Raw genomic sequence first — 21,523 nt, forward strand, 5'->3', positions numbered from 1 at the left:
GATCCTCAATGTTAAGACATGTGGAGACAAAATAACTTCAAAAATCATTAATAGAAGCTAGTCTAGATAGGCAGAAGGTTGTCATTCCATTGTCTTAAATATCCCCAGATACTCAATATCCAGCAGACGTGGAGGAAGAAGTAGGAAAGAATCATAGAAGCTGAGGCTTTTCATTGGTTGAGATCATAACAGTTCCTTTCTAACCCTTTGCAGTAAGTGAGACACAAATGTATGATTGTAACGCAGCCTACTTAGTCAAAACTTGGAAGAACAATGGATCTGGCTCTGCAATCCTTCTGGCAGGGTTATGAGATCAGCCTCAAACTAACAGCACTTTTTGGAATACCTAGAGAAAGTGTTAGGTTTCTTGAATATTACCTGCTTCAGCAGTTTGAGCCCCAGAGAAGAGGAAAGCTAGAGTTTTCACCGAAGACTTCTGGTACAGCCCAACCACGGTCTCGTTCAGGGGGTCCTTGTTCTTGTCCAGCCAGCCAGTGATGTTGTAGTCCACGGTGCCGGCGTAGTGGATCAGTGAGAAGTGAGCCTCAGGCTTGCCTTTGACAACCTTGGGCTTCTGGAAGTTGGCCGACTTTCCAATATGCTGTTCATACAGCTTGTTCTTGAAGGAGGTGTCTGTGGCCTTGGGGAACATGCACTCCTCTTCCAGGATGGAGAAGATGCCCATGGGCTGCATTAAAGCAAAAACAAAATGCATATAGGGTAAGTATGAGCCGTAAGATGAGCCAGGGAGTTTACAAGAAGACGTTACTGAGTGGACAGATCAGAAGACCTTCTCGATGAGCTCGATGCAGGCAGCCAGGTCCATCCCGAAGTCGATGAAGGTCCACTCGATGCCCTCCTTCTTGTACTCCTCCTGCTCCAGCACGAACATGTGGTGGTTGAAGAACTGTTGCAGCTTCTCGTTAGTGAAGTTGATGCACAGCTGCTCCAGGCTGTTGAACTAAATAAATACATGTGTTCGCTTTTCTCTTGAGCAAGTTGAGCATTTTTAAATGTAGGACTTCTTAATTTAAAAATATATGTCAAATAGCCTTTAGATTACAGATATCAAAATCATGGTACCCAGGAGCACTATGAAATCTACTGTTTTCTCTGCTGCCATTTTACTACAGAATCCTAGATCATATTAAAGCTCTTGCCCTGCACTGGCTTAAGCTCACTCAGGGATTTTTCTGAGTTCCCACTTCATCATTTCATGTTTATTCCATTATCTTCTCCATTTTCCATTGACACAATTAAGAGCTAATGGGCAACCCATTTGGAGTTGGCTGCGAGGGGTCTCTGTTGTATGGAAATCACCAGTGTCTGCTTTGCAAGTAGACAATAATTGACACTGTTGTTGTTCTTCATTGGAAATTAAAACAAAATCAAGATACCAGCTATCATATACAGTGCGATAACACACTAGTGTTAAAAACAACAACAACAACAACAAAAACCAGACGCCAAAATGTTAACATCAACTTGATATAAATAGTGGTGTTAATAGGGGACCCTTCCCCTTGATTTGGTGTATTTTCTACAATGTCCGACTTTTGCTTTTATAATTAGAAAGAGATAAATTTCCTAAAACTGTAAGCAGGAAAACTATATTTCATCAAATAGGGATTTTTATCTTACAATATCCCATTAATGAGAATAAATGCTGACTTTATAAATTACTACTCTTTTTTCTGTGTTCTTCTTGTCTTGTCTAAGTGTTTTTCAATGACTTCCCCCACCATATATTCAGAACATGTTATATGTTTCACGGGATTACTTTGACATTTTTATGTTAACTTCATTTGGCACTGTGGGAGTTTTAGGGCTACCTCCTCCCCCTGACACTGAGCTAGCTCCTAACACTCTTTGCGTCCCATAGCAACTCAGAGTGCTCATCAAGTGCATGGTCTCTCATAGAAGGGGGACTGCCACTGCAGTAAATGCTTAGTAGTTACCCCATCATTCTCTTCTAAGGTTCAGCATAGCTTTTTGGGAGTAGTGAGAGAGGGTTATAATATTCGCAGATTTCTTCTTATTGATATTTCTGTTGCCGTACTGTAAAATCCCCTTACCAACCAGCTACCAACTCACGTCAAAGATCTCAAAGCCGGCGATGTCCAACACTCCGATGAAGTACTGCCTGGGCTGCTTGGTGTCCAGCTGCTGGTTGATACGGGTGACCATCCACAGGAACATCTTCTCATAGATGGCTTTGGCCAGAGCACCCACAGCATTGGTCACCTTGAAAAACAAAAATATATCTCTTGAGGTTATTAGAGGACTGTAAAAATGCTTGATTCCTGCCTGTGGATTTGAATTATGCACCTACCTGCTCTACAGTCTGGCCTTTGGTGACGTACTCATTGCCGACCTTGACCCTGGGGTAGCAGAGGGCTTTAAGCAGGTCAGCAGAGTTCAGACCCTGGAGATAGGCCGCCTTGTCAGCAACTGAAAGGAAGAAAGGATAAAACAATGTTATTATGGCCCAAGGCAACCCATTTTCTCAAAAAAAAATGTTTTTAAGCTACAGACACTTTGTGCAGTGTTTTCAGAATATCTCTGAGCATTCTTACCCAGTTCTTTTTCACTAAGTTCAAGACTTTTATTATGGGTAGTGTGCCCTAAGGAACTTCATAGATGATAGAAAACATCTATCTAACACAATGCTTCACATACTATATTATCTGGGTATACTTTAAAACTCAATTCTTATAAATGACTTTGTCTTCCTTGAAAAACTCAAGGGTAACTAACAAGTTAAGAATGTGATTTTCAAACAAAAAATCGGGGATGACTTAGTTGGTTACCTTCGGTGCCATCGGGCTCAGCCTGTTCTTCCCGCTGCTTCTGCTTGAACTTCAAGTTCCCGTAATGCATCACAGACCCTGTGAGCTTGTAGATGGAGACTTTCTCGTCATTAGTGAAGCCCAGAATATCAATAGCGCTCTGCCAATATAACCAAGAGATTAACTGTTAGGTTTATGATCCACACTCTTACTATGCATTGTTCACATTCTGATTCCTGACATGTTGGTCAAACCGACGAAATTATCATTGCTGATGGGGGTGCAAGGAACACTTTAGAGAGGGCTATTGATTAACCAAAGGCTAGTGGGAGTTGATCAACCAAAGGCCAGCACTGAGCTTTAGAATTATAGGTGCAGACCCTATATCTGCAAACCCTAGCAGATTGAAGAAGGAAACTTAAGATAGAGAACAAGATAGTAAACTTAAGGAACTTATTGTTTTTGAGAAGTGGTATGGATCTCATTCATGTAGATTACCAAAAAAAATGTGGTTTAGATAAATTCAGAAATGATAGACCTTTAAAAGTCACGTGTTGTGGGGGCACATCTTCATCTTTTTGGCTGACTTCAGGTGGCACATCCGTGCTCATCTTTGAACCCTCTTTTGCTATTTCTACTAGAAACTGAATATTTATCTGGAGGGATCATTGCTCTAACCCAGCATCATCATTCTGAGTTTCTTGTGTTGCACTTACATCTGTGGCCATCAGTTCTTCTTGATCATCAATGCTAGCCACACTGATCTCCCCTTGACTGACAAATGGGTAGTCATATGGGTTGGTGGTGATCAGAAGCATTTCTAAGTACATGGAACAGAGAAAAGGTAAGCAGAATGAACCCCTTCATTAAAACAAGAGATATCTAGACAAAGTCTAAGACAATCTATGAAGCTAAAGAAGATTATCACATACTGGGAGAAGTTATATCTGTAAGAATGATCAGCACAGTGCTGACTATTAAAAATCCAGAATTAGAAACAAACTAAATATCCTTTAAAGGGTATGGCTAAATAAATTATGCTTATCTCTAGAATATAACATGATGCAACCATTAGAAATAATAATGTGGAGCTATAATTGGTGACATGGAAAAAAACCATGATACTGTATTGCTCGATGAAAAAAGTATATCACAGAAGAACACTGACCTAGGATTCCAGTTACTGTATGTCTGAGTATCTATATGTACAGAAAATGAGTACAATGATATTCACCCAAGCATTCACAGTGGTTATTTCATAGTGATAGGATTTGAAGGTGTTAAATTTTTGCTTTTCATTTCTATAATCACAATAAACTCAAAAAACTACTTTTGAAATCAAGGTGATAAACCTGACAAAATTCAGTCATGGAATACTAGGAGATGGAGAGGGGCTGCTGCAATCATTCTAGAAAGGGATTATGACATTTCTTACCAATTAGTTCTGGTTTCTTGTTTGATGTGATCTGATAAAAAATATGATAGCTCCTTTCAGCCTTAAGCTGGAAAGTAACTCTAGACTTCTCTAGCAGATCTGGAAGGAAATAACCAACAGGGCAATACAAAAATTCACGTGGGATGAACATTTTACTTTGGGTTGGCTTTGTAGGTTATAGGAAGCAGAAATGACTATAAAGGAGATCCAAGCACTCACATGTTTCAATATCAGCAGAAGCCAGCTTCCCTGTGGTGCCAAAGTGGATTCTGATGAATTTACCCTTGAAAGGAAAACTAATATTACTATTTTGTTTTCAAATCATATCAGATCTTTGGGAAACTCAATATACTTGGAATGCTAATGGGTTGATATTAAATCAATCCAGAGACTAATTGTATGAGGCAGAAAAGGTATATCTCCTGTTTCTTTAGGTAAAAGAATTTTATCTTTGATTTTCATGTTATAAATACTTGTAGGTAATGACAGATGAGAAAGAACTCAGATATAGGGTCACATATCTTTTTAGATGGGACTCGGATCCATGTTATTACATGCTCAGAGGGAAAGGAGAAGCCCGATGCAGTATAATGTGAACGAAAAAGATTCAAAGAACATATTCACAAATACCCCATATACTGTGACCAGTGAACAGTGTCCATACTGTGTCTGCAACTTACAAAGCGAGAGGAGTTGTCATTCCTCACGGTCTTGGCGTTGCCAAAGGCCTCCAGTAGGGGGTTGGCGCTGATGATTTGATCTTCAAGGGTCCCCTGCAAAGGCAAGAGCGGTCCTTACCTTCCGGGCTTCAGGCTTCCTGAGAGCCCTGAGAGTCTGGAGTCTGATCCCAGGCCCACCTGCATTTTGCCAGAGGTAGCTTCCTCCTTCTTCTTCTCCCCAGTGACTGCAATTGTTGCAAAGTACTGGATGACACGCTTGGTGTTCACAGTCTTCCCTGCACCAGATTCTCCGCTGTCAAACAAAAACTAAGTGAGATGAAGTTCCAAACCTGGCAACCATCGCAGCCATGAGAAGAAAGCATAAAATTTACTTACGTCACTGCCCCCCACCACTGCCTGCAGGAAGCCCCGCTGAGCCGGGGTCCTGGGTCCCGCCGCGCCGGGGTCCTGGGTCCCGCCGCCCCCCAGCCCCCCACCTGGCCTCTCCTGGCCTTTTGTATTATTTTATAAAGTCTCTTTTTTATTACTTTAATTTTTTTAAAGAGGAAAATAAGAAATATATGATTGATGATAAAAAAAAAATTTACTTACGTGATCAGGATTGACTGATTCTCTCGGTCTACAAGAGAGAAATCATAGACATTTAATACTGGGGTTTTTGTTTTGTTTTGTATTTTTGTAAACAGTGAGTAAAGTAAAATGGAATAAAATTAGTATTTTTCAGACTGGCCTTTGCAATCCCTAGGGCTTTTCCAGTGCCCCTTCCATGTACCCCAGTACTTCCCCACACCCCACCTCTGACTTCAGGGCACGTGCATCTGTTTAAACAGAACACTGCAACAAAACACCGGACTTTTTTTTTTTTTTTTTTTTTGTAATATTCTGTCACTAAGGACATATCAGAAGTGGACTGAGCCTTCACTTGGGTTTAGATGACAACTCTAGCAGTGAATAGTGAGTGTTTATTGTAGGTGTCAGAACTCATAAAAAGTAAGCATTTTAACATGAGGGATGGGGTAAATACAGCATAGGTGGTAGCTTTGGAAGTAATCACGGCTTTAGTCATAGTGTGAGCGAAAGGTTTGTTTTACTCTCTTCGAAGATGAGTTCTCTAAGTCCTTTCCCCAGCTAGCTAGGACTAGGCTGGCTGAGGTAGTCTTCCAGGGAGAAGATTCATGGCAAAGCTGTTTTAATACCAAATACACCTTAAAATCTGGAGCGCATGGAGGCTGGCTCAGGACAGGAGCATTTATGCCCTCCCTAATAGAGAGGGCATTCGTTGGTCACAGTTTCTGATATTGAGGATAAGACAGGGGCAGATTGTACTCTTCCAGTTTTCGGCTCTTGGCAACGGGAGCACAGTTTGTACGTGTGATTGCGTGTGTGCACACACATAAACAATGTTTGTCATTTTTGCTCAAGCTTTTCTAGTTTCTGAGTCATTCAAAAACAAATTTTCTCACTATGGCCAACCTCTGTTGCCTTTTAGAAGTCGAAGAGACCATTAGCAATTGTGTGATGGTAAGGATTGCAAATCATCTTTTACACCCCCTCCTTCCTGGACCGCCTCCCTCACCAAAACACCAGCCCAACGGAGGGGCTCAAAGAGCATCCCAAGACCGTTAGTGTCTCTCTCTCCTGTGGTTCCAAAAAGATTATGCACACACAAAGCATTTAACTCACCCGTCAACATGAACTGGTAGGCGTTGTCAGAGATGGAAAAGATGTGGGGCGGGGCCTCCTGGCGCTTCTTGCCTCGGTAGGCGGCCACCACCTCAGGGTTGTACACTGGCAGCCACTTGTAGGGGTTCACGGTGACGCAGAAGAGGCCCGAGTAGGTCTACCCAAGGGAATGAGAAAGAGCTTTTCCCGTCAGGTGTGCAATTCACTTGTTAAACGAATTCTGACTCAAAGAAGCACTTTAAGGAAGTATCCTACATTTCCTGAAGGCATTGGCATGAAAATTAGTTGGAACTTTCAACAGTGAGATAGCAAAATCCTTGAGGGAAGGGCTCACAGTTTTGACTTTTTATTGTTCCTCTTGGGACTTAGCATAATGATTTTTGGATAATAGGAGCTCCAAAGGTTTTTTTGTTTTTTGTTTTTGAGTTTTTTTTTTTTAATGTGTAGGGTGAGACATTTTTACTGTGTTTTAGGAGATATGTGTGTATTTCCTTTGCAGCATTAAGATCGTTCAGATGCATGAAAACAGAAGTTTGGACACAACTGAAGTGCCCAATTATAAAGAGTTGGTTAGGGGAACTGTGGCAATCCTAAGACAGTATGATGCAGGCATGTAATTAAGGATCCAGCAATCCTGGGGCGACATTTGCAGAACACTATTAAGCTATAAAGACACAGAACCCAAAATGATGTAAATACATTATGATTAAACAGGGAACTTTCAAAATCTTAAACAACTGGAGTAAAACGGGCATGGACCAGTCAGAGCAGATGCTAACCCTAATCACCAGGGACACCTGGGTGGGTGTTGTCTGGCTGAGCGTCAGCACCGGCTGAACTACACAAAATTGTCAACGTGATGTAGTAAGTTCAATTGTGTATTATGTGCCAGACCCCTGCAGGGCACCTGGAATGAAGGGTGAGGTACATTCCTTGGGAAGCTCCCCGTCTACGGTCTGTGCTGGGGGAAGACGTGTGAAGGGATGGACCATCAGAGCTGGGGCTGGGGCAGAGACCATAGGACTAGGACACCCCACTCCGCCTGGGGAAGGTGGGAGGCTTCCTCCAGGGGGTGGCCTTCGTGTACAGGGACCATAAGACACAGATAAAAATTGCTGTCCTTCCGGAAGCTTTCTGAAAATGAGCAAAATTTGGTCTTTAAAAACATTTTTATGCATTAAAGTGTAAGTGTATCATTTCCCCCTGGATGACTCTACAACTAGAATAGGGTGGGGGGTTGCTGAGGTATATACAGTAGCTGCTCCCGTATTTGCTCAGGGGACGTGTGGCCAACCCACTCCACATGGACAATGGCCTTGCCCAGCTTTGGATGGGAAGACAAAGGATCAAGTACTGGCTCTTGTGTTATGCCTTACAACAGCACTAGTGGACCTTGTAACTCGTTAACTAACTGATGTGCTAGCTAGTTAACATGTGCGATGACTAGTTACAGCACTAGTGAAAGCAAAATGGGTCACTGCTTTCGATCCATTTATATGACAGTGGAAGTAATGGGCTGGCAGGTCCAAGGTCATGACTATAAAAACCACTTGGGTGGGGGAGGCACTCACGTAGATCATCCAGGCTGCATAACGCTCTTTGAGGTTGTACAGCACGGCGGGCTCGTGCAGGTGGGTCATCATGGCCATGTCCTCGATCTTGTCGTACTTGGGAGGGTTCATGGGGAAGACTTGATCATCTTTCACTGTCAGAGTCTGGCAAACGGGGACGATAACGGCTCAGGTGAGTCGAGAGACCAAACACAAGAACTGATAGAACGGGGCCAGCTCCAGGGCCTCCACTCACCGCTCCAGCTTCGGTCTTCACCGTCACTTTCCCTCCTTCTCTGCTCTGGATGGTCCCTTTCACAAAGGATTCCTTGGGCTCCGCCACAAAGACAGACGTCTTGGCATCAAAGGGCCTATTCTGGGCCTCGATGCGCTCCTTTTCAGACTTCCGAAGGAACGGAGCCGCCTCCCCGAAAATGGCCATTTCCTGGTCTGAACTCATGGCTGCTGAACTCAGAGGTCCTAATGGAGATGAAGCATTTCACATTAGAGATTCTGGACTGTCATGTGTATCAGTATATCTCTATATATTGGTGGGGATAGTTCATGGACAGTGCCCCATCTGGAAATCTCCCCCAGGTAGGCCCCCTGTTCACCATGCTGTCATTACTGAAACAAACTTAATCCCAAGCCTCAAATGCATTAAGGGTCGCTCTATAACCAGCCCTGTACTCAAGGCTTGGCACGCACTATTTTCTTTCAACATCCAAGACTAGCATCCTCCTCCGGGAGCTGGGTGTGGTCTCCGAGTGCTGCTGAGGAGCTGGTGACCCTTGATCCCTTGATCTTTTTGAGAAACAGTGCCTCCCGCCTAGAAGAGGGATTACAGCATCTGCCTTTCTTAATTCACAGCCCGTGAGATCCTGGACGACTACTTTGGGAACAAAGTTACATGATGACTGAGAAAGCAGTTTCAAATAGTGCAGGCTCCCATCTTGATGGAAAGTGCCATTTATTGTAATGGAGGAAAACTCCATTTCTTGTCCTAGATTGCAAGAGAACTTCATTTCCTCCTTTAGATACTCAGCCAGAAGTGCCCAGGGTCAGGCATTTTGGGGATGATAATTTTGTTTACCTCTTCTTCTCGGGTTGTGTGCTTATCAGTGTTTGTCTAACAGAATTTCTTTGCTTATTATATCTTATAATTGGCATATTATCATCCAATTAATCGGCTAAGTTAACTGAGGATAAAAGCCATAGCAAATGTTATCCTCATATTATTATTTTTATTTTAAATTTATTTTATCGATGTTTAGTCGACATGCAGTATGATATTACCCTAATTCTTCTGCATTGAGGGGCTCCGTTTGCCCTTCCAAATTTCCTGCTGGAGAAGGCAGACTTGGACTGCTCCATTCTCTGTTATCTGCAGGTTGCCAGCGGCATCAGTAGAATGAAAGATTTGGCAAAGAATGCCGCGCCGTCATCACAGGATCCAGTTACTTGAAAGTCATTTTGATCTGCTACCCACCCGTGTCTCCCTCCAGAAACGCAGGGTGTAGTAGTTGGCCCTATTAATACCTTTATGTGCCTAACAAAAGGCTCACAGCGTTTTAACTTCATACAACAGTCAACACCGGGCAAGGGAACCTTTTACAGGTTTTTAAGCAGCTTAAAGGAGGCTTTTTCCTAGGTACCTTCTTGCCTATTTGTTGGATATCATGTTTACTTAATGAATTGTAATAGCAGGTTACGTTTTTATCAAAGTTGAGATTTTTGGCAAGAGAATCTTATTGCAGATCTCTTTTCCCTACAGAATGATATTCTGTTGACAAACTAGTACTCCATTAGCCGTTTCCTTGTTAAGCAAGAAATAGTTAATGTTAATGATTGCATTCTGAATGAGTCTAAGTGCATCGTTCTGAAAGGCAAGTCCTCCTTCCCTCCCTCTCCAGCACCCTTCCTGAAGTACAGTCATTAAGGTATTTCCTGGGACCAGCACTTTCTCAAAGGTTGCTAAGTGACACAGTTCCATCCCAGAACCTCTCACCTTCTCCTCCAGGGACTGCTTAGTCCAAACCTTACCTTGTTATCAAGTGAGAAGATGTAGCCTGGAAACAAGACAGTTCTATAAAAAAGAGGGGGAAAGCACTGTATTAGTTAACCAAAAGCACCCCCCTCCCCCAACACACATACACATATACAAAATCCCATCTGCGGCTTGCTAGCTGTTGTCAACAGAAGGCTACAAAAGTCACTGTTGTAAAAAACGTGCAGTATCTAAAGGAGCTCTACCCGAGCAAGGAGCTGGAGCTGACGCCGGGCAGCGTGGTCAGTGTCCCTCTTGAAAGCCCGTTGCCCGTTCCCACTTACCTTGGAGCTTTTTAAAGCAGGACGAGTCAGCCTCATTCCAAGGGCTCTTTTATATGGATAGCTATGGAAACAATGCAGCTGCCTGTTCTTTCTCAAGTCAAAAGGAATTGTTTGGCAGAAAGAGTCTTGGCAGCCTTGCACCCCTGCATAATTCTCATTCATCTGAAGAATGGCTGGATATAATTAGAAATATTTTTCTTATTGAGTATGTGAATAAATCTCCTATGGATAATTTGAGAAGATGATCTGAAAGGAAGGTTCAGGCTGGTGGATAACGGCAGTGGCGAGGCAGCCAGAATTACTGGCTTCTCTCATAAATTCTTTCCGGCCTAGCTGGGCACGCCATTCAGGTTTGCCTTGTGTCACCTTTCATATTTCACATCTTCGACGGTAGAAATAAAACACAAATGTTTGTTTTGATTTTGTGGGGGTGAATTTTCACCTGTCGATCTTTCCTTCCCAGCCCTGCAAAATTAGGTTACATGTCTTCGAGAGTTTAAAAGGAAAGAAGGTCCTCTCCTTGTTCCAGTATTCTTGTGGTTTTGGGGAATATCCTCTTTAGCTGTTTTGCTTTGGCCCAAACTGGTCATCCATACAGGACATTTCTCCAGTCTGCCTACTCGTAGGGCTTGGCTCGGGAAAAAGATTGAAGATTTTCTAGTAGTAAAAGGTGATTTTGGGGACTACTTCCCAACATTTTCCATGTCAACACCGCCAGAAAGTAGTGATATATTAGTGTAGTTACACTAGAATAATAATTATGGATGTGATTTGGGTATATATGTAAAGGGCTTGGTAAGAACATTTCTTTATATTTCTTTACATTTCTTTTTGTGATATAAGGATGAGATACATAAGATTAAGGAAAATATTAAATACTGAGTGCCTCTAAAACTTCCAAATAAGACCTTTCTTAAACTTTCAAGGAGAAATTTCAGCTAGATTCCATGAACAAAATTTGATTATATGTGACTTTATACTTGAAATTATGACATACATTTCCTGATCAAAACTTTAAACTTTGATCAAAACTTTGAAAATGATAGCATACAATATATGTACTATCATCATGGGGAAAGTTTGTGCAAGAAGGCAATTGAAATGTAAAACCACATATATGTATTTTTTGCGACTACTAAAATGATATCTTGACATTTTCCCAGCTCTTCTTTCTTCTTTACCGACAAATATAATGTTGAAATTTCTAGGACAATGAGAATAAATTCTGAATCCACTTGAACTCTTTCTCTTCCATATCAAATATTTCCAAAGATGTTGAAGTACTGGTTTTCCAAAGTCTATGTGTTAAAGGGGTCACCATGCTGCTAAGGAACACCATCAGCCAGGAACACACAGAAGTGTCTGCTGTATTAAAGTGTAAGGTCTAGAGCTCCCTCCACCAGGACAACATACTTGGCCTTCCAGTGCCCTTACCCTGGCTGGCCGCACTCTGGGCTGCATGCCCTATCCCAGGCATTCTGGAACACCAGCCTTCCCAGCATCTCCAGGGGTCTCTTGCCTGTAGCTGGGTCACACTCTCAGCTGGCTGCTAAAATCCATGTTCTCCTTGGTTCCACTCAGCACACGGCAAACACCACCATTGTGCTTGCCTCCTTTGGGGATTATAGGGTACACTTTCAGACTCTCGCTCAGCCCAGGCCACACTTTGTGGCTCCCCTGGGTAGTCTTCTCATAGCCAGAGACCTTCTCCCGGTGTTCTGGCCTCCCGGCCCATCCAGCCACCTCTAGACCAAAGGGATCAACATTTCATGGCACATCTGTAACTTTCTGATGCCAAGACACATTGCTTGGACACTTCTGCTTTCAGATGAACTGTGGTTCTGCTTCCTTATACTCAGCAGCAATTTGTAGTGTCCAGACCAATATTTTGATATTTTCTTACTCCATTCCTGCTGCCCCTGCACGTTATCTTTATGCATCATTAACTCTTTTTTATTTTGTGTTCTTTGCAAAATGTCCCTCACTTCCCATTCACCTCACAATGATATATTCTGCTTCCCTACTTGGTAAAATCCTTTGGTGAATACCATATTTACAGACAGAAGCTGTCTAATATATTACTTTTTTGATGTAAAAAAAGAAAATGAGAAGCTTCATTCCCAATGGGGGAGAAATACACCTCCATTGTTCCCTGTGCCAACTGGCTCATGATTTGTGACTGGTAAATGTTGCCTGAGAACTAGGGCTTAAGGAAAACGTCAGTCAGGACAATCTGCTTTTACACTTTATGAATAAATCAAAGATACACATTCACTTCCATCATTTTTCTTGACTTCACCAAAATTTTGACCCCTGCTCTAATGAGTTAGGGAATTTCTGCTTTCCAGTGCTTACTTACCCTTTGGGATATCTGTCACGTTTAGGTCTATTCACAACTCAGTAATAGAAGGATTTGAAGGATGAGTACTGATCTGTGCAGGGCAAGGAAGTTCAAAGGGAAAAGTAGCCACTGACCCCGTCTTCAGGAGGTTATAATCTAACTGAGAAATGAAGAAAGCCCCAGTGAAGTGGCTCCTTCAGTGAAGGTCACCTTCAGAACAGGGGGATCATAGCTTGAAAAAAATGCTGTGTACAAGTTCTTTGCAGGGAGGGAGCCATATTTTATGCATCTGTTTGGTTCTTATCAACACCTAGAATTGTAAGAACCTATGGAAGGCATCCCCCACATTCTGGTTTACAAATTTCAGATGCCCCAGGTTTCTTTATCCTGATCATCCTTGTCCCTGTCAACTGGAATTGGATCTTGAATTTGACTTCTGACTACACACCAACTGATTATCTTTAGAAATTTACTAAACCTTTCCAAAGCTCTGTTTCCAGATCTATAAAACAGATGATGAAATAATACCCCATAAGGGTTTTTAAGGAATAAATAAGATAATAGCATGCTTAGAAGCTTAGAAAAGTATATGGCACCCATTACTAACTCAACAGGTATTAACTATTGTGGTTATATGGCCCCCATCTTTTGTTTGTTCTTACTCTGCACTTGGTGGTGGTGATGTGGTTTCCTTCATTGCTTGTTTCATTATCATTTCAGTTACCCAGCAAATATTTGTAGAGTGTTACCACATGCCAGGCTCTTAGGTGAGCTCCCACAGCCACCAAGGAAAACCCTCCTCTCTTTTGTATCATTTGTATGTCTTATGTATATTAAAATCCAGATAGGAGCGCCTGGGTGGCTCAGTCGGTTAAGTGTCTGCCTTCGGCTCAGGTCATGATCTCAGGGTCCTGGGATCAAGCCCTGCATCGGGCTCCCAGCTCGGCAGGGAGTCTGCTTCTCCCTCTCCCTCTGTGCTCTCTCTTTCTCAACTAAATAAATAAAGTCTTAAATAAAAATAAAGAACAGATGAAACTGAAAGAAGCATGACCCCAGAATTAAAGAGGTGAGAGATTAAGTCTCAGAAGAGTCGGAATCTAAGAAGACTATTCCATTGGCCATTTCCTCTGTTTTCCAGAGATTGGATCTCAGACCGAGCAGCTCACCTATTGAAAACCATGGGCATTGATGATGTTTTCCAGTAGTGTTTGTCTTCTGGTCCAAACTTGATACCTTTGCCCCAGCAGTCCCTATGTTTAAGGTCCCATCAGCAGGAATCCGTACTTCCAAGTGTCATCAGTAGAATTTTCTGAAAATCTGCTTAATGAAAGAAAAATGGCAAATGGTTAGCAAAAGGGCCTAGAGGAGCGCTCGTAATTTAAAGTTTTTGAGAGAAATTATGAGGATCATCCATAAGCCGTTTAGAATGTGATTTTGTCAGCTATTACATGGCTCTTCTCAGTAGTTGCATTGAGCTTTCAAATCATACATTAATTAGTCAGAATTTGAAATAGAAAGAGGGAAAGCCTGAGTCTGTGAGCACTCATGGGTGGAATTGTTCAGGAAGTTTCTGGGAATGTGCTTCACTAAAATATAAAAATCCAAAGGCTTGTTGCATACAAAGCATCCAAGTTTAGCCCTTAGGAGTGAGGAAGTGTGGACCACACTTGGTGCCAATCATCCCGTAGTTCTAACACAGAGCACATAATCTCTGGGTAGGTAAGGGAATTTGGTGAGCTTTCATGGTGAAATCTGGGAGAAGCAAAACTAACTCCCTTAAGGCTAAACCATTGCTTTTTCTAATTACAAAAATAATATAGGTAAAGGGATAGTCTAGAAATTTGGAAAAAGAACCAAAAAAGAATGAAAGACAAGAGAACTTATCTCTTACTGGTAGATGTGGAGAAAAATGCACTTATGCATATCTTAGCATTCACTTAGCAAGTTGTATCAGGTTAATTATCCTATTAAGAGGTATAATCAGTATGTGTACGGTCTCGATTTTCTTCCTGCTTATTACATAATAGGCATCAATACGTGTTAATTGAATACCTCAGGGATAAATGAACATTATTTTGCTAATGTCCCTATGTACATAGCATTTTACAGCCTGTAAGTATCTTCTAAGCATTAGCTCACTTTTTTTCTTCCCAAGTTCTGGAGCATGGACAGGGCAGATAAACTCTTTTCATTTTATATTTGAAGAAACTATGATCCAGAGGGGTGTGAAATGTCTTGCAGAATCACAGTGGAACTGAAGTAAAGATTTTCTGCTCCATTCCCCACTGTTTTTAATGCCTAATATATGTAACTCTGACTGTTGCTCATTCCAGAATTACTATGACTCCTTTAGGCTGACCATTAAGACATAGGTTAGTAAGCTTCCTGCTAGCTTCAAGCAGGCGTCCTGCAACATTGTGCAGAAGGTAAACTGACATACCAATAATATAGCTATAGCTATTCCTGAATGCAGGAAAATTTTAAGTATAGAGCCCCTGAGGAGAGGAGATGGAGTAGCTGCTCTGCTCTCCCCGACCCCTTTGCATTGACTGTGACAGAACACGCAGATTTCTTTAGTGAAGAGATGGCATCTGTTGAGGGATCAGACTTCATAAAAATGACATCCCCGATGGTTTGTAAGGAATGGGTTGGATTTGACAGGAACAAATTCAGGAAGAAAGGAGTTCTAGGTGAGGTGCAAAGAACAGAGACAGAAAGGGCTCTTTCTGTCCTTTCTGCAGAGATGGAAAGAGGGGAAGTCTGACTTCTGTGTGAGAAAGTGGGAGTGGTCTGGTCTGACTGGAGTCGACCCCTGTGTAAGGGACAAGTCGAGAGGGACAGACTGAAGCCACACATGTCAGAAGCTGTTTCTATGGCTAACTCATTAGGAACAAAATACTCTGTCCCCAAACTGCAAACGAGGCTGACCAGAGCACCTACTGTATGAGCTTTTTGCTTTTTTTCTTGGACCGTTAACCCATCCCCCCCCCCCCCAACCAACCAAATTTCTTTATTTTCCATTCGTTCTGAACTCTGATTCGTTTTCCATCCCCATATCCACTGCTGGGCTCCTCCTCTGTCCTTGATCCCTCCCTACCCTGACCTCACTAAATCATACTGGCAGGGCATCTAACCCTACACTATCTCCCTTGAACATGGTCCTTCCTCCCAGTGACCCCTGTTAAGACAGGAAACAACTATGACTTCCACCAGCTCCTGTGCAACCTTCCCAACCCCCCACACAGCACATGATAGCAAAGGGCCTTGAATGCTGAGCACAAGAGTTTGACTTGGATTGAATCAATATTTAGCTCCCCAGATTTGGGGCTGCTGACCAAAACAACATGGCCATGAATTGAGAATTCATGCTATACCATTGAGCACTAAAATCATCACATACATGATTTAAAATAAAATCTATCTAATGTTTGTCTCAGAAAATTTTCTTTTAATCAATTGTAATGAGATTTAAAGTCAATTTTTAGGAAAGAAAAAAAGCATCCAGATAAGCAAATCCTGATCTCTTTATCCTAGTGGCAAGAATAAAAATTCAATCAAAAATAATGTTTATTCTATCATGTCAAAATCATCCCCCCCCTCAAAAACAAGCCAACAAACAAAAACAATTCAAGAAAGAAAAAGCTAGCATGAGTTGGGGCTGGGATTGGAATTCTCATGGCTGAACAAGGAAAGATTTTTGCTATTTCTGGGATCTGGACTTTCAAGGAGACCCAAATATGGATCAGTTCCCTCAAAACTGCTGTTGCTTCTTTGTGCTTTTGGCTTGTCCTGGTCAAACAACTGGTCCAGTGCACAGGCGTTGATGAAAACAAGGCTGCACTCCAAGGCTGAGGAGTATTTTTAGGTCTTGAGGAAGAAGGTTTTTTTATTTGAAGGAAAGGATGGTAATGTCATCCAAAGTCCTGTGTGGAAGCTGGGACTTGGCAAGACTGGAAAAGCATACTTCAAAAAGAATGCAGCCAAAGGCCAAGCTTTGAGAGACCGAACGCCGTGGAGACCAGTTCTTCTGGTCCATCTGAAAAACTCGGTGGCAGAAGTCTGAGTGGATTTTATCATTCCTTGTCTCTTTTACAAACTGTCGGTGAACACAGGCGTTTGCTCCTTTCGATTGCCTCGTGGGAGACTCAAGCCTGTATCCTTTCCCCTTTGAGCAATAAGAACAAAAATAACCCTGAAACTCCTAAAATATGTCATATCCTCACGGGAAAATGTTAGCTGGTCAATCTAGAACAGTCCTCAAAGTGAACATTATGTGAAGAAATGATGGCCTGAGGACCAGAAGCTTGTGTGTGTGCACATACATGTGGGTGTGGGGGGTGTTTGCGTATGCCCAGCATGCATGCCTGTGCTTAATCAAAGGTGCCCTGCGCAGGGGGCGCCTGGGTGGCTCAGTCCGTTAAGTGCCGGACTCTTGGGCTCTTGGTTTTGGCTCAGGTCATGATCTCGGGGTTGTGAGACTGAACCCCAAGTCAGGCTCCACGCCCAGCCCAGAGCCTTCCTCCATCTGCCTTCCCTCCGCTCATGTGCTCTCTCTCTCTGCCCAGCTACCTGGGCATTTCTTGGACTCCATGGAGTCCAGGTGAGGCAGCTGGTGTTTAGAATGGCCCTCCTCCCTGAACGAATTCTAAGTTCAACAGTGATTCTAAGTTGGCATTCAGGAAAATCATGTGAAATGAGGCAATTGAATTTAAGTGAAATGAGGCAATTGAACTTATGGAAACTGTTTTCAGTTGAATCTTGGGATGTTGGTTCAGGACCTATGGGCAAAGGCTTACAAACAAAAAAGTCTTTACCTGTAGACTGCTTTCAACAGTCCCTGGTATTTGCCTCCTGGGGAAGTTCTTCCAGAAGCACCATAAACCGGCTTTCCTCATGTTGTGTCCTTTGGACAATCAGTCCAGCACCACTGACAATAAAGGAATTTTGTGGTCACCTAAGCTTGAGATGCACTGCACACTGTGTCCTTCTCCTGAAGAGCGACCACACACACTGGCGTTATAAAAGGACTTAACACAAGTCCACCTTTATTGTTCTAAGGTTTTCACATATTGATTTAGCCGTAGGCTTTTTCTCTTTTCTCTTTTGGACTTGCACCTTACTGCCAAAAGCAAGAAAGCATTAACACGACATAGAGCTATCTCTGAGGTCTATTTTTCTGTGTGAGTTTCTGTGTGGACAGGCCATGTCAGCATCACTTGGGAGCTTATTAGAAATGCAGGTCATGGGGCGCCTGGATGGCTCAGTTGGTTAAATGTCTGCCTTTGAAGCTGGTGCAATCACTCTGGAAAACAGCATGGAGGTTCCTCAAAATGTTGAAAATAGAACTACCCTATGACCCAGCAATTGCACTACTGGGTATTTACCCTAAGGATACAAACGTAGTGATCCGAAGGGGCACGTGCACCCGAATGTTTATAGCAGCAATGTCTACAATAGCCAAACTATGGAAAGAACCTAGATGTCCATCAACAGACGAATGGATAAAGAAGATGTGGTATATATACACAATGGAATACTATGCAGCCATCAAAAGAAATGAAATCTTGCCATTTGCGACGACGTGGATGGAACTAGAGGGTATCATGCTTAGCGAAGTAAGTCAATCAGAGAAAGACAATTATCATATGATCTCCCTCATATGAGGGAGAGGAGATGCAACATGGGGGGTTAATGGGGTAGGAGAAGAGTAAATGAAACAAGTTGGGATTGGGAGGGAGACAAACCATAAGTGACCCTTAATCTCACAAAACAAACTGAGGGTTTATGGGGGGAGGGGGGTTGGGAGAGGGGGGGTGGGGTTATGGACATTGGGGAGGGTATGTGCTATGGTGAGTGCTGTGAAATGTGTAAACCTGGCGATTCACAGACCTGTACCCCTGGGGATAAAAATATATTATATGTTTAAAAATAAATAAATAAAATTAAAAAAATAAAATGTCTGCCTTTGGCTCGGGTCGTGATGCCAGGGTCCTGGGATCAGGCTCCACATAGGACTTCTCACTCAGTGGGGAGCCTGCTCCTCCCTCTGCCTCCTGCTCCCCCTGCTTGTGCTCTCTCTCTCTGTTTCTGATAATAAATAAAATTTTAAAAAAAAGTTTAAGGAGACTTGATGTAGGTGTTCAGTTAAAAATGAGCCCAACTATTACCTTTCTTAGCTGATAACTAATCCATCAATCCTTATGGATTCTCTTCTTGGTTTTTAAGGCTCCACTCACCTAACGAATCCAAAATTAATCTACTTTTATCTTCAACCAGACACACATCAGAATCCCCTGCAGATACTTGGGTTCTATGCCTTTGGCTAGTGGTTGTTACCATGTGGTCCCTAGACCAGCTGTATCAGCATCACCTGGGAATTTGTTAGAAATGTCAGTTCAACCTCATACCAAACCTACTGCATCAGAAACTCCGGGTGGAGGGCAGAGCAGTCTGTGATACTGATTTACGCAGAAGCATGAGAATAAATGCCCTAAGGATTCTGATTCAGAAGATATGGAGCGGAATTCAGAAAACCATATGGGAAAAGTACCATTACTCAGTGAGCTCCATGAGGTCAAGGTATAGTCCGGTGTGGCCCACCATTGTATCTCCAGGGCCCGTCTCAGTACCTGACACATGGTCAGGACTAAAAAATATTTACCAGAAGAAAGAAAGGTGATTTTTGAAGTCCATTAATTCAATAACGAGCAACTACACGTCTGGGCATCTAGTGACTTTTACAGGAATTAGGTGCAACAGCTCTTTGGCTGATGACTATTCCCTTTGAGGGTGCCATTTATGTCAAGAACAACAATTATTTAATAAATGATGCACTGAAGTCTCATCTAATAGCTCCAGTTAGTTATTTGGGTTGTGGGAAAATTCTGAAAAACAAGCCGAAAGGTCAGACTTATCAAACCGAAATGACTTCACAAAGTTAAATTTCACATGACTTTTTTTTTTTCCTATCTGGAGAACTTGCCACTTTGAGCCCTCCAGGGTTTTCTGATCTTCCTGACTATAGCGAGTGTGACATGAGCTCTTGCAACCTGCAGAATTAAGGAGGAAAATTCTGCATTTCACCCTCAGATAGAGGGAGAAAAAACTAAAGCCACAAAGGACTGTAATTTCTAGAAGACTGTGATTTACATTCAAATAAAAGTAGCCAGCTTGTACTTTGCTCTTTAAATAGTGTGTCCTACTATGTGCAAATTGTTGTTTAAGACAAATCTTCACACTGAAACAGTATCCCTAGTAAGACCTCACAGCCCAGAGAGATGGAAGCAGGAAGGCAGAAGCTAGACTCCTTCCCCTTCCTCTTTAGTGTCTGACAGAGCCTTTATCCAAAGTTTTCTTTTTTTATTTATCTATTCGCTTGCTTGTGAGTTTATTGTCTTTCACCATCACCAGAATGTGAACTCCAAGAATTTCATTCACCATCCTATCTGACCAATTAGGTTATGCCCATGGTGGACACAATAAGTATTTCTCAGATGAAATGTCAACAAAGAAAATTCAAAATTAAACAGGTGCATTACTTCTTTTTAAGTGTTAGATCCCACTAATTAAGTTTAAATTAGTTAAATTAAATTAATTAATCCCATTAATTTAAGTTTAGGTCTGCGTTTTTATGTCCTCTGATGAAGAGCCATGCTCTGGATTCCCATAGCTCTGTGGGTTTCAAGTCTTGATTCTGAAATTTACTGCCCTGTGACCGTGACCATGTTGCTTCGCTTTGCCCAGTCTCTGCCTTCCTTACAGGATGGTGAGGACTGAAGGACAGAATGTAGCTCACTACAGTACAGGGCAAGGGTTTGCTGTTACAGACACAAAACATTTGAAGCCTTGTCTTCTTTAACACAACTTTTTTTCAAAACACAACTTCTAAAGCCTCATCATAGCTAGAAATTACAACTGAAAACAGAAACTACAGGCACCGGGTGGCAGTTGTAAAAAGAAGCCTTGAAGGAATGGGGAGCTGTTGAGTCAGGTGCTGTGAGGAAGCAGGCTGAGCTAGCCATCACATCTGGTCGGAAGAAAACTAGCACACAGCTACGTGAGATTTACCGTAAATCCAGTTATTCTGTATTGTTCCATTTGAAGTTTGATTTCTAAGTCCCTTGGTTAAGATGAGCAAAGATATGTCCTATTACATTTACAAAATGTGTTTCTCCAGTTCCGAGGACTATTGACATACAATCTTGAAGCTATGGATGTTTTTATAAAAACAAACAAACAAACAAACAAACAAACCTATGTACGTTACATTTAAAATTTTTTTCTTGTTATTCTTTGAAGAAAGCTTCTTAGTTCATCTAAAGTGATAAAAAATGTCATAAGAGAATAACTTGACTCAATGACCTCGTGATAACTAACTCACAGTGACTTCCAATTATAGCCCCAATTTGCTCAAGCAGTATTAAAGGACTGTAAGATCGGGAGTTAAAGAAATACTCTTGTAGCTATGAGTAAAATTGTGTAAGTAAAATTAAAACGGGGGCGCCTGGGTGGCTCAATGGGTTAAAGCCTCTGCCTTCGGCTCAGGTCATAATCCCAGGGTCCTGGGATTGAGCCCTGCATTGGGCTCTTTGCTCAGAGGGGAGTCTCCTTCCTCTTCTCTCTCTGCCTGCCTCTCTGCCTACTTGTGATCTCTGTCTGTCCAATTAAAAAAAAAATTAAAGTGACTGACAATAACTTTAGAACCAAGGGCAGAA

The 21,523-nt window shown here is 42.2% G+C and overlaps 1 protein-coding gene across 4 annotated transcripts in view; it reads right to left on the bottom strand.

Moving 5' to 3' along the window:
- Positions 1–21,523, bottom strand: part of LOC116856429 (myosin-2) — a 140,547-nt gene that overhangs the window by 43,374 nt on the left and 75,650 nt on the right. The window contains exons 1-16 of one of the 4 annotated variants that reach the window (XM_032839801.1): positions 10,391–10,448; positions 10,181–10,223; positions 8,394–8,617; positions 8,159–8,302; positions 6,588–6,744; positions 5,496–5,523; positions 5,082–5,196; positions 4,905–4,997; positions 4,444–4,507; positions 4,225–4,323; positions 3,506–3,609; positions 2,811–2,949; positions 2,333–2,451; positions 2,095–2,244; positions 791–961; positions 379–688 (exon numbers count right to left, since the gene is read on the bottom strand). The exons of 1 other annotated variant lie outside the window; for it this stretch is intronic. In XM_032839801.1, the coding sequence (XP_032695692.1) occupies positions 379–688; positions 791–961; positions 2,095–2,244; positions 2,333–2,451; positions 2,811–2,949; positions 3,506–3,609; positions 4,225–4,323; positions 4,444–4,507; positions 4,905–4,997; positions 5,082–5,196; positions 5,496–5,523; positions 6,588–6,744; positions 8,159–8,302; positions 8,394–8,597 (1,897 nt within the window). In that variant the 5' untranslated portion in view covers positions 8,598–8,617; positions 10,181–10,223; positions 10,391–10,448. Of the gene's footprint in view, positions 1–378; positions 689–790; positions 962–2,094; positions 2,245–2,332; positions 2,452–2,810; positions 2,950–3,505; positions 3,610–4,224; positions 4,324–4,443; positions 4,508–4,904; positions 4,998–5,081; positions 5,197–5,495; positions 5,524–6,587; positions 6,745–8,158; positions 8,303–8,393; positions 8,618–10,180; positions 10,224–10,390; positions 10,449–21,523 lie in introns of those variants that run through there. 2 more of the 4 variants (XM_032839802.1, XM_032839803.1) reach the window with 2 other exon arrangements.

This window comes from Lontra canadensis, unplaced genomic scaffold (assembly GCF_010015895.1).
Source record: "Lontra canadensis isolate GAN:19392208 unplaced genomic scaffold, GSC_riverotter_1.0 scaffold110, whole genome shotgun sequence".
Classification (NCBI taxonomy): domain Eukaryota; kingdom Metazoa; phylum Chordata; class Mammalia; order Carnivora; family Mustelidae; genus Lontra; species Lontra canadensis.